Source organism: Nicotiana tomentosiformis, chromosome 12 (assembly GCF_000390325.3).
Source record: "Nicotiana tomentosiformis chromosome 12, ASM39032v3, whole genome shotgun sequence".
NCBI lineage: Eukaryota > Viridiplantae > Streptophyta > Magnoliopsida > Solanales > Solanaceae > Nicotiana > Nicotiana tomentosiformis.
The window spans coordinates 90,639,752-90,652,847 of record NC_090823.1 but is presented as its reverse complement, the minus strand read 5'-3'; the positions used below and the strand labels follow the sequence as shown (position 1 = coordinate 90,652,847).

At 37.6% G+C, this 13,096-nt stretch overlaps 1 protein-coding gene across 1 annotated transcript; it reads left to right on the top strand.

The window, feature by feature from the left end:
* The first annotated feature begins 390 nt into the window (after window positions 1–390).
* On the top strand, window positions 391–2,488 carry LOC138903638 (purine permease 1-like). The gene is made up of 3 exons (XM_070192061.1): window positions 391–400; window positions 1,168–1,571; window positions 2,025–2,488. The coding sequence occupies exons 1-3, from the start codon at window positions 391–393 to the stop codon at window positions 2,370–2,372; spliced, it is 762 nt and encodes a 253-aa protein (XP_070048162.1). The 3' UTR covers window positions 2,373–2,488.
* Window positions 2,489–13,096: the final 10,608 nt, after the last annotated feature.

The window sequence follows — 13,096 nt, the reverse complement described above, 5'->3', positions numbered from 1 at the left end:
GATTCCAGTACTAGTGGAGCATCTGAGAGCGCTTAGGAGTAGTTTAGGAGACTTAGATGTGAGCTATCTTAGGTGACTTGTTCGTAGCTATTGGGGTCACGTTCTATCTTTCTTTTGTTGTTCTTTACTCAAGACAGTATATGTATTCGAGCAGACAATTGTATTGTTATGTTACACCTTTAAACCATTCATGAATTGTGCTATTAGTTCCTAGGGGGTTGTATTTGGTATTCCATATTGTCTCAGATCAATTATTGTACTTTGTTCATATTATGACTAAGACATTATTATATTATCTCGTTTCATGATTATTTTTAATTTTAACTGGCTTAGTAGTTAGGTTATGTACCATCATTGTCTTGGTGGGATTTGAGTTATGACAAATTTGAAATGGCGAAAGGTGCCAAATGATATGAAAATATTTTTGGGAATATTCTTAGAAAACTAAGAAGATACTTGCATGCAAAAGAGCTTACTCAGCTCAGTCTTGACTGTCTTGTGTCTTTTGGCACATGAATCAAACAAAAAACCAAGACGCCATCCAATTTTGATTTTCTTTTTCTTAATTGTTTTTTATCGTGTTGTAAGCATGTCTCACATCTATTTGTGGCAGTTGAACCATTGAATTTAAATTGGACAGGTGTGGCAAATTTAAAAGTGCATATAGACGAAACGGAGGGGAACCTCACTGGAGATGTGTGGCTATTCATATTTATTCAATTCGAACAAAGTTAATTAAAACCCACGTTGACGTATGGGTGACTATTCTCGTCACAAGTGCGAATGCAAGATTATAAGCCATCCAGTAGCATAGGCAAGGACTATTTACACAGTACAGTCCATTGCTTTTCCTAGAAATTCAACGCTGCAATTTCATAACAAAATATAATCATTGCTTTTATATTTTTTATATTAATATATCATTTCCCTTGTGAATCATATGAAAATTACTAGTACTGCAATTAATCTATTCATGATAAAGCCTTCTTAAACTGGGGCCACTCCATGTCGTGAAACAAATCGCGGAGATGTACTTAGATTTCTCAATTATAAATAGATCTCATCACTTCAAGAGGTCCAATAATCCAAACCTTTGCAGAAAAAGACCATCACTCCAACTTATTATCCAAATCTCTTGAAAAAAGGTATGGAACATCAAGGATTAAGCACCGCTATGGGGCGGGTCAAAACTTCCCGTATCAACCTCTTCACTTCTTCTTGCTGCTCAACTTGCATTCACGGCAGTAGGTGCTTTCTTCATAGTGAAACTGAAATTCACACCCTACTCTATCAATGCAGTGGTTCTGCTGACAGTTGGTGCTGTTTTATTAGGTGTTCGATCTAATGGTGATAGGCCAGAGGGTGTGACTAGTAAAGCCTATATTCTTGGTTTTATGATGACACTTCTCGCAGCAGCTTTATATGGAGTCATTTTGCCTTGTATTGAGTTGATTTACTTGAAGGCAAAGCAAGCTATTACAGCTACATTAGTATTGGAGATTCAAATGGTCATGTGTTTTGCTGCTACTGCTTTTTGTACTGTTGGAATGATTGCCAATAACGACTTCCAGGTATTGTTTCCCCCTTAAACTCATCACTACCCAAGCATCTTACTTCCGGTTGCAGTTTATCTTACACTATTCTTTTGCAAGTTTAAATTATATGCATAATTATTTTTTACACAATCAAGTCATTTACAAGAAAATTACACGTAAATTTTATGATATATATAGATTAATTGATAACCTTATAAAAAGAACTTTACGGTTTAAGGGTAAATAATTTGAATTTTTTACACTATTAGTCCATTTTCAGATAAAATGACACAGTTCTGCATTTGAAGGTATTTAACTTTAAACTGCTCGTTTTACCCTTAATAAGAAGATTTTTATAACTACACAATATTATGCAAGTTTAAAATCACAAGATGATGTATCATAGATACTTCCTCGGTATTAATTTTGTTTTAGCTATACACTATCTTATTAAAGAGCAAGGATTAAGATATTGATTGAAATTTGCAGGCAATATCAAGGGAGGCAAAACAATTTAATCTCGGAGAAGCTAGATACTATACAGTGATAGTATGGACTACCATTATTTGGCAGTGCTTCTTTGTGGGTGTAATTGGAGTCATTTACTGCTCTTCTTCTTTGATGTCTGGGGTTATGATCGCAGTTCTACTTCCTGTTACTGAGGTATTAGCTGTAATTTTTTTTAGGGAAAATTTTTCAGGTGAAAAGGGCCTTGCTCTTTTTCTTTCTCTTTGGGGTTTCGTCTCATACTTTTACGGAGAGTTCAGACAAACAAAGAAGGAGAAGAACAAAAGTCCAAAAAGTGAGATGACAACAATGCGTACCGAGTCTGTTTGATTTACTATTCACGGCTATACAGATAAAGAGTTTGTATTTTTTTTGTAGAAAATAATATACGCTACTTTGTGGAATACGTATCTATTCATTAATGTTGAAACGAGAAATTTATTCAACTCAAGTGAGCACTTTTCTTTTTTTTTCAATATATCTTCCATCTTAAAAAGCAATGTTTTATTTTCTCTTCACAAGTGGAAATGCAAAATTCTCCGCCAACCAGTAGTATGGATATGGCTATTTACATGGCGCAAGTCATGGTTGGGGTACTAATCTGGTAAGGAAAATAGTATTTTTGTTTTCTGTATTTGTTACTTAATTATGATTTAGTCCACATATTACATACTTAGAAATTTTTACCTTCAATTAACATAAATGTGTGATTTTAGTCCCTGCATTGACAGTAGTTTAATTTAACGATGTTAGTATCGGCAAAGGGTTATATTTGCCTTCTAACACTATATCCTTTTTATCCCCTCCTCTACAAAGTGCATTCCGTCGAAGTTTTTATCGTTAACAAGATTTGGCAAACTAATGTTTTTTAGCTGGGTGAATTATCTTTCAACGAGACACAGAAATATTAGGCTATCAGCTCTAGTTTCTTTTCCTTTTTAATTTTTCAAATTTTAAAAGTGATTTTCTTTTTAAACAAACTAATATGAAATAGTGTCATTATTTAAAAAAAGAAGGATTACTTACTTTTTGTTAGCTATAGAGAATCTCTTTAAAGTTCAACGATTAAGATATTGATTGGAATGCGTATTTTACAACTTGAACTAGAAAGATGAGAACTAAATGGGTTATTGATTGTAAGTGTCTTTTGTATTATGTAGATTGACTATAATTAGGTTAAAATAATTTTTAGATTAATCACGGTCAACATTCTTGGTAAACGACCTTGGATCGGTGTTTTGATGATTCTGGTAGGTTCGTATGATATTTTTGGAATTGTACGCACTTTTGGTTGGGGTCCGGGGTAACCCGAGTGCATTTCGGCGTGGTATGTGAAATATAGTGAAAATAAGTTTTCAAGTTGAAATCATGTGTTTTGATGATCGATTCATGTTATGTGATATTATTTTGATGATTTGACGTATCGAACAATTTTGTATGATGTTATTATACTTGTGTGCATGTTTGATTTAAAGCTCGAGGAGCTTGGGTGAGTTTCAGATGTGTATCAGATAAGTTTTGGATGATTTGAGATAGCTAGTGTGCTTTAGTTTATGGTGTTGATCTGCAGGTCTCGCACTTGTGAGGACCTATTCGCAAATGCAAACTCCGCTTTTGCGAAGTCGAGCTCGCATTTGCGAAAATGGGCTAGGCAAGGCAGTCTTCGCATTTGCAAAGAGATGTTCGTAATTGTGGACATCACCAGATCGCTTTTGCAAATGCTTGGTCGCTTTTGCGACTGGGCACTAGACTTAGTCAGGTTCGCAATTGCGAACCTTTGACTGCATTTGCGATAAAGGAGTGCATCTCAAATGCGATATTTTTGTTGCATTTGTGACTTTAGAAGGTTGGGGGCACTGTTCACATTTGCGACCAGTGTTTCGTATTTGCGATTGTCGCAATTACGAACAAGAGTTCGTAATTGCAATACCTACATCTGAGTAAAAGAGGAGAAAATTGGGACTTAGCTCATTTCACACCATTTTTTAAACCCTAAACACTCTAGAGGCAATTTACTTGAGAGTTTTTCCCAAAATCATTGGTAAGCAACTCTAATCCACTTCCTTTCAATTCCCCATTACTTTTCATGAGTTTTTAACATCAAATCGAGGATTTTCATGGTAGAAATTAGGAGTTTTAGGTAAAATTTAGGCATTTTGCAAAATTTGGATTAAGATCTCAAATTGAGATCGAATTTAAATACAAATCACATACTCGGGCTCGGGGGTGAATGGATAATCGGATTTTGGTCCGAATCTCGAATTTTGACCAAGCGGTCCCGAGGTTGACTTTTGTTGACTTTTTTAGTTTCATCAAAGATTGAGCTGTTTTCATTCGTGGGTAGTTTCTAAAGTTTATTTTGAATTGTTCGAGCGATATTTGGTTATATTTGGCTGGTTTGGAGGCTTGTTCGAAAGAAAAAGTCGTGGTTGGTTGTTGATTTGGTTGTGCAAGGAAGTAAGTGTCGTATCTAACTTCGACTTGAGAGATTTAGGACTTGTTCGTCTGCTTGTTATGTGAATTATATAGGAAAATAATGTATATGTAAGGTGACGACTGTATATTCATTGTCACGGGTTATAACATGTGGGTTAAGCTATTTACCTTTATATTATCACTTATTCCATGTTATCTCTTGTTATATGCTTTGATTGCTACATGATCTTACTTATTATCCATGTCTTACTTGTTATCTGTTATTTAAGTTGTTGCTTGTTTGATTTCTTCATTTCTTGCTCAATATCTGCTTACCTGCTATATGACCCTATCTGAATTAATTGTATACCTTTATTGTTTCATGTCTTACGTGCCTTTATTGCCTTTGAACTACTTGTTGTACTTTATTATGTTATTCCGAGTTCTGAGAGTTCTTTAGCTAATATTGCATCGGTGACTTGTAGAAAGTTATGAATACGAGGTATTGGTTATTCTCTGTTTGAACTGATAGTTCCTTAATGTTCTGCTTGTTTATTTCCCTTTTATGTTAAGATTACGTAACTAGTTGTGTTAAGTTTTTATGTTAATGAATTGATATTGGGAACAGGTTATGCACCGCAATAGTTATTGTGTTAAGTATTGGGATCGGGTTGCACGCCGCAACAGTTATTGTATTAAATCTTTGGATCAGGATATACGCCGCAATAGTTATTGTGTTAATTGTTGGGATCGGGTTGCGCGCCGTAACAGAGTTGATGTGCTGTGGTTGTCTGTAGTTGTAGAGTTTTATATCAGTATTGTGATATGAGATTTGAGATCATGTTATTCTGGGGCCCTCTGGTATTTGACTTTCGGGTTCGTTTTTTTGAGTTTACTGTTTTATTTCTATTTCTGTGTTATATTATTATAATTTGTACAGGTTTATAGTGAGTGTCTTGTTATAGCCTCGTCACTATTTTGTCGAGGTTAGGCTCGACACTAACAGAGTACATGGGGTCGGTTGTACATATGCTACACTTCTGCACTTCTTGTGCAGATCCTTGTGTTGGTCCTAGCGGAGCTTAGCGAAGACTGCTGGAATTCGACTGCTATAGGAGAATTGAGGTAGAGATGCTCGACGTTCGCAATCCTTGTAGTCCCTTTCTATCATATTTTGTTTTTATTCTAGTTTCAGACAGTATTATATTTCATTTCAGACCATGTTTGTAGCATTCTAGACGCTCATGTATTCGTGACTACGAATTTCTGGGATATGTTTAGACTGTGCTATGTTGTATTTATCACATCTATTTCAGATTATTTCAGTTTCGTATTATTAATGTTTTGCTTTAATTGCTAAAAATGGGAAAAATTACAAGTTAACATATGCTTGCCTAGCAAGTGGATGTTAGGCTCCATCATGACTCCATGTTTGGAATTTCGGATCATGAGAAGTTGGTAATAGAGTACTAGGTTGTCTAGGTCTCACGAGTCATGATCAACCTTAGTAGAGTTTAGAGGATTGGTATGGAGACGTCTCTACTTATCTTCTGGAGGCTATAGAGCTTTAGGAAATTTTACTCTTTTCTTTCTCTATCATGTGACATTATTCTATAATTGATATTTGAACCATTATATTTTTGTTCCCTTGCAGATGGTGAGGACACGCACAACATCCACAACCGAGTAGGAGCCAGATCCCCAGGTTACATCTACTACCAAGGGTAGGGGCCGGGGCAGAGGAAGAGGCATAGCTTAGCCTAAAACACGCGTAACAACACCTATTGTAGAGCCTCAGATCAAGTAAGAGGAGAAGATCCCTGTTGAGACTGCACCTGCTGGATCAGCTCAGGTCCGGAGGGGTTTATAGCCACTCCCGCACTTCAGGACGCCCTAATCCATCTAGTGGGGCCTTATAAAAAGTGTGGCCCAGGCCGGAGTATTTTCTATGGCACCCGCTGTCTCTCAGGCTGGGGGGGAGGAGCCCAGACTCCTGCTACTAACACTCTGGAGTAGATGTCTCCCATATATCACACTCTGGTGGTCCCGATTGTCAGAGTAGTTCAGCTAGTTATTACTACACAACCCATGGGGGCGCCCGCTATATCTTTGGAGGGGCTTAAGAGGTTGGACAAGTTCACCTAACTCTTTCTGATTCATTTTGGCGGTACACCTTATGAGGACCCACATGTTTACATGAACCGCTGCCACGAGGCATTGCACAACATGTGTATTGTGGAGTCAAATGGAGTCGACTTCGTAGTGTATCAGATGACTAGTTCTGCCAAGAGATGTGGCGGGACTATGTTCGAGGTACACCAGCAGGTTCACCTCCACTTACTTGGGATCAGTTCTCACAGCTATTCTTGGAGAAGTTCATCCATGTTATTCTGAGAGAGGGCTACCGCAACCAGTTTGAGCGTTTGCAGCAGGGTAGCATGACTGTTACCCAGTACGAGACCAGATATTTTGACCTATTTGTCCATGTAATTATCTTGATCCCTACTGAGATGGAGAGGGTGAGGATATTCATAGATGGCCTTACTTATGATATCAGGTTACAGATGGTTAGAGAGACTGAGGATGACATCTCTTTTAACAGGGTTGTAGAGATTGATAGACGGTTCGAGAGGGTTTATGGTCCGGCATAGGGGCGAAATCTGAGAAGAGGCCTCGTCATTTTACTACTTTCAGTGGTGCCTCATCTGGAGGTAGGGGTCCATTTAGTAGAGGCCATCCTCACATGCCGATTCAGTCAGTGCTTCAGGTAGCACATAGCGCCTCGAGCAAATGTGGTTCTTCAGGGTGTCGTCCTGAGCAGCTAGTATTAAGGACACCTTCAACTCTTATCAGTGCACCACCACTATAGAGTTACTACGGTGGTCATTCGGGTCATCAGGGATCGTCTCCAACTCAGCTGTTAGGTCAGCTGTGGGGTTGCTTTGAGTGCGACGCATGTCATATCCGGATGTACTATCCTAGATTGAGGAGTAGAAGACCACCGCAGGGTACTTGTGCCATTATTCCAGCACCGGTATCGGTTCTATTTGATATGGGTTCCACTTATTCATATGTGTTATCCTATTTTGCTTCATATTTTTATGTGTCTCATGATTCTTTGACTGCTCCTGTTTATATGTCAACGCCTGTTGGGATTCTATTATAGTAGATCGGGTATATCGTGCTTGTCTGATCACTATCAGGAGCTATGATACTAGGTAAACTTTCTACTTCTTGATATGGTGGATTTTGACATGATCTTAGGCATGGATTGGTTGTCACCTTATCATGTTAGTTTGGACTGTCATGCCAAGACGGTGATATTAGCCATGCGGGATTTCCTCGATTGGAGTGGAGTGGGACTCTTGGCCATTCTACTAGTAGGTTCATTTCTTATGTGAAGGCTCGACGTATAGTCGAGAAGGGGTGCCTGGCATATTTGGCCTATATCAGTGATCCTAGTGCAGAGGTTCCTTCCATGGATTCAGTACTAGTTGTGCGTGAGTTTTGAAAGGTGTTTCCCACAGACTTGCCGGGGATACCACCCGATAGAGATATTGACTTTTGTATTTACTTGGTTTCGGGCACTCAAACCATTTCTACCGCACCATATCATATGGTCCCGGTTGAGTTGAAAGAATTGAAGGAGCAGTTATAGGATTTGCTTGATAAGAGATTCATTATACCGAATGTCTCACCTTGGGATACACCCGTGTTGTTTATGAAGAAGGATGGAACGATGAAGAGGTGTATAGATTATCGGTTGTTGAACAAAGTCACTGTTGATACCCAGTTTTTCCCTCTTATTTTCTCAAACATTATACATATTTTTAAAATATCACTTTGTGTCATTACTTAGTTTACAAGCATTTTCTATAATTTTTCATAATTTGTAAAGCTCAAAAATTAATTTCTTTCTACATTTTTATTATATAAATATCTAATAATTATCCTTTAAAATTATTTTGGGATGACTTAAGTACCTAAAATTATTATTTGCATCCATAATACATATTTCAAATATTTTTACTTTATTTTGTAATTACAGTGGTATTTTAAGCTATTTGCACAATCTTGCAGGCATAGCCTATATTTTGCATTTGTCATTTTGGTCAGGGTCAAAATAATATTTTACAGTTTTGTAATCTCCTACTATTATTTTAAAGTATTAATTTGCATAAATAGAATTTTTATATATTTATTTAATTATTTTTTATTAAATTATTTCCCTTTTAATCTCGTATTTAAAATTAGCCCAATTCTAGGATAATTTTCGGACCAATCTTGGCCCAAATCCTAAGCCCACACCCTCTCCCCTCTCAGCAGCCCAAACCAGTCCAAACCTTTAATGAACCCGGTCGCGATCCGTTTTAAACGACCCGCCTCACTCCCCTTTCGATCTTGGCCGTTGATGTTAAATGATCAATGACCCATAATAATCCCCTACCTCTCCTTATAACCCCTCAACCCAAAACCCTAACTTCATTTTACCCGTCCGCTGCCCCCAAATCCTCTCGAAGCTTCCCTTCTCCTCACAAACCCTAACTGTCGCCTCCCCAATCTTCTCCAAATCCGAGTAAATCATGGATTCCCTCTGTGATTTATTTGCCTTTTATGCATTATCTCATTGTTACTTGCAAGATTATAGTGTTACTTGGTACTTGCCTAAACATGGCAAGTACTACCTCTCTGATTCTATCCGAACGAGTCCTATTTCTTGAATCTGGACCGTATTTCGTCTACACACGTCTGATCCTACACTGTGTGAGTGCGATTTTGTTTGGATTTCTGTTGATTTACACTTTCCCTAAAAAACTAGGGTTTACCGGATTTTTCTCTTAAATTGATTTCAAATTAATTGCATGTTGTCTTCCCTTATTTGTTGCTTAATTTACTCTGTTTTCTTATGTGCTTGCTCGATTTTTGACTGCTATATAAACCCCTCCTCATCCCCCTTTGGGGCAGATCAGAATCGCTAGACTTTCACTAAAAATTGGAGTTATTACTCTATTGTTCTCTTATTCTCTTGTTCTACACATTGATTCTTGGCCGGCTGAAAGCCCAGGCCACCGGGATTCCATTTTAACCCCTTTCTCGGTACAAGCACTGTCTGGGGTTCATTTGAAGCCCTTGGGAACTCTGATGCACTAAGATTTGGATTCTTGCTCTTTGATATTCAGAAGTACTGTGGAATCTGTCCTTTCTTGTTGTCTGTTTAACTGGTATGTTTCTTAGCTTTATGATTTTTATTCTTTTGTGTTTATGTCCTGTATATTTACCCCTCTGAAATTTTCATGACTTAGTGTGTTTCCGGGTTCCCTCTTTGTGTGCAACCTTGTTTGCATTGAACTTGTTTTGTAATATGAACTTCTCCTAGCACTTGATTTCACATAATGCTACCAGTTGTGGGACATGTCTTTGCCTAATTTGAATAATTTGGACTCTCTTAAGTTGGTTTAGTTAATGTATTGGTGCCTGAATGTTCATATTTGCTGCTGGGCATGAGTATGCTTTCCTACTTTGTTCTGAACCTCTGTAATAAATGCCTCATAGTTGTAATGTGTTATAATCTGTGTTAAGACCTTCACTATTAACTATGGCCCGCTCCCTTGCTGTTATGTCACTCAACATGTCTTTGTTTGCTTAATTCCATATCCTCAGTAATTGTTCAAAACCTTTAGAGTAGCTATTTCAACTTGTGTTTTCCTGCCATGTTTGATACTGTTAGCATGTCTGTCCTTTGACACTGTAATGGGTACTTAACATAATTGGGATCCTTAGGCTCTAAACTCTTTAAGTTGGTACTCTACTCAGATTTGTTTGGTATTACTCACCTTTGTATGTTAATCTTGCAACCCCAAGAAACTTGACTCTTCCTTAATTCTCAATGTGTTTCTACCAACATGTTAATTCTTGCTAAGTGTTGAACCTGCTTCTAAGTCTTGTTGACCCTCTTAATTAACATGTTCTATGTTTAGACAACCCTGCTATGCCTGTTTTTTAAAATACAAGTATGTCACTTAATCGTAGTTCTCTCACTCTCTTTGTTACCTACATTATTCTGAATCTATCACTCTTGGCCGGCTGAAAGCCAAGGCCACTAAGACCCTCTCTATTGATCTCTCTAGTGTGAGCACTGCTCAGGGTCCATTTGAGACTCTTGAGAACTCTGACACACTAGGACTTGAGGTTCTTTGTCCATTCTCTTTACTACTAAAACCTGGGCTATCTTCGACACTCAGTTCTGCCCCCCTTCTGTCTACTGAATCTGCAAATTGGTTTGTTTATGTTTGGGTCATATTGTAAATCTATGGCTATTTGGTTTGGTTTGAGTTTCTCTACGGCTTCTGGGTTGTGCGGATGGATATAGCTCCCTGTTGGGATCTGGGTATGCTAATTGGTGGAGAAAGAGTTTAGTTGAAGCCTTGGCAATGCTGTGTATCTCTTTTGGCCCTGCTTTGGGCCTACTGTTATTGCTTGTACAACATTTGTAATTATATTCATTACTGGGTCTGTAATAATTCTGTAATAAATAATTGGGGTGTTAGTAAAATTGGAAAATGGGTATATTCTAATGTTTGCATGAAAAGGATAGAAAGCATGCCTATAGGATTTATATGATCTATTTGCTATCCAACCTGCTATATATGTCATTCTAATTTCTATGTGCACTATTAGAAATCATGACATTAGGGAAATCACACACTCACACAACTTGTATGCTATCAAAGCATACATATTTCATTTATTCCCATGTCTACTACTATGTGTCGCTAGATAGCATGCCTATAGGAAATAAATACCAATAACTGCCCTTCAATTTGTATAACTGCACCATGTTTATAAGATATCATGCCTATAGGATTTTAATTATTTAATTCGCCATTGCACCTAGAAAACATGCTTATAGGAGCTAAATATAAAAAAAATCGGTTCCAATCGCCAATCTTTAGAAATCCTGCCTATAGGGTATTACTACTCGCTCTAAAGTGCTGATACTGGACTCTTCAAACGTTGTTTATTGCTTAGCCACGCCACTATTAGAAAGCATGAGTAATTCTAAGCATTGCCAATAATTTTTACTGTCCCTTACTGTGTAAACCACTTAGAGATCATGCCTATAGGTTTTATTAACTTATAATCTGTAATCTCAATAAATAACTTAGCAGTATCAGATACTCTCAAACTGGTAATTTAGAAATCATAGGTCTAAAGTGGCGCCCTGCATCTGAAACTGCTTGCTTATTGGATCAGATCATATAGAAACCATGTCTATAGAGCTTAATGACTTCAATCTTCCTCAATTTTGAAACTGTCTAATGCCTAACGTAGAAATCTGTTTGCGTGCATTTGTTGTCTAATTGTGGAGGCTAACTTGAGACTTTAACTATTCTTAAGTGCAGTCCTATTTGTTTTGAATTGTCGCCTAGTTTTGACATTTTCTGAGCTGCCTAAGTCTAGAACTACCCAAAATAGAGGTCCAATGCCTACTGGACCATAGGTATGGGACAGGTAGTACACGCATAAGGTACGACTTATAATTGAACTAGTGCGCTTTAGATAATAACTTAAAGATAGTAATCGGGTAGCAGGAGATGATATTCTGTGCCCACTAAATAATACGAGTAACACCCATCTTGAGGGAATTATGAAGTATTATTTATGTTGCACGGGGTGATCCTTTAGGCTAAAAAACTTAGGACCCCACATCTTATTCCCTTTTTATATTTGAATCAAGTGTTTGTATTTCCTCAAAGCCTTTTAATAATAAAATTTCTCAAACTTCTTGCTTTCTCTGTCTTTATTTAACCAACTAATTCATATAATTCAAGTCCTAAGTCTCCTAAACTACTCCTAAGCGCTCTCAGATGCTCCACTAGTACTGGAATCTGAATCTGAAGAAGAATATGTAGCAGTATAGTATGAATATACTAACACGTACCAAGTATGACTCATTGACTTTTTTCCCAATAAAATACTGACGAAGGATTAGTCAAAAACACTCATTTCATTACATGAGCAGTTAATAAGTATACAACAACAATAACAACCCAGTATAATCTCACTAGTAAGGTCTGGGGAGGGTAGTGTGTACGCATACCTTACCCCTATTCTAGGGTAGAGAGGCTGTTTTCGATAGACCCTCGGCTCCCTCCCTCCAAGAACTCCCCACCTTGCTCTTGGGGTGACTCGAACTCACAACCTCTTGGATAATGCTTAAGGTAGAGATGAAGGTTTTGTATACAGTTAAAACCGGACCCACCCAATTTTACTATTTGACCGAGACCGGGAGGTTGCATCGAAGGATGGCCCTAACGGAACAAATCACGAGGATAAGGTACTGAGTTTAGAATTGAGGTACCTGTTGAGATCGAGGCTAGTAGCGATCAAAGCCAAATAAGACAGGCATCGAGCAAGATCGAAGATAGCACAATAACAGAAAGGCGAGATATCCGTGACTAGTCGAGGAAGATGGCGTAAATCTCGAAATGGATCAAATGAGAAACAGTTAATTAGCTAATCATGAGATTTTCTTCTGTAATTAGAATTATACCATAAGAGGAATTCCTCTAATATTTAGGGGGGGGATTCTAATCATTTGTAACACACATTGTTCACAGATATCAAAGCAATATAAT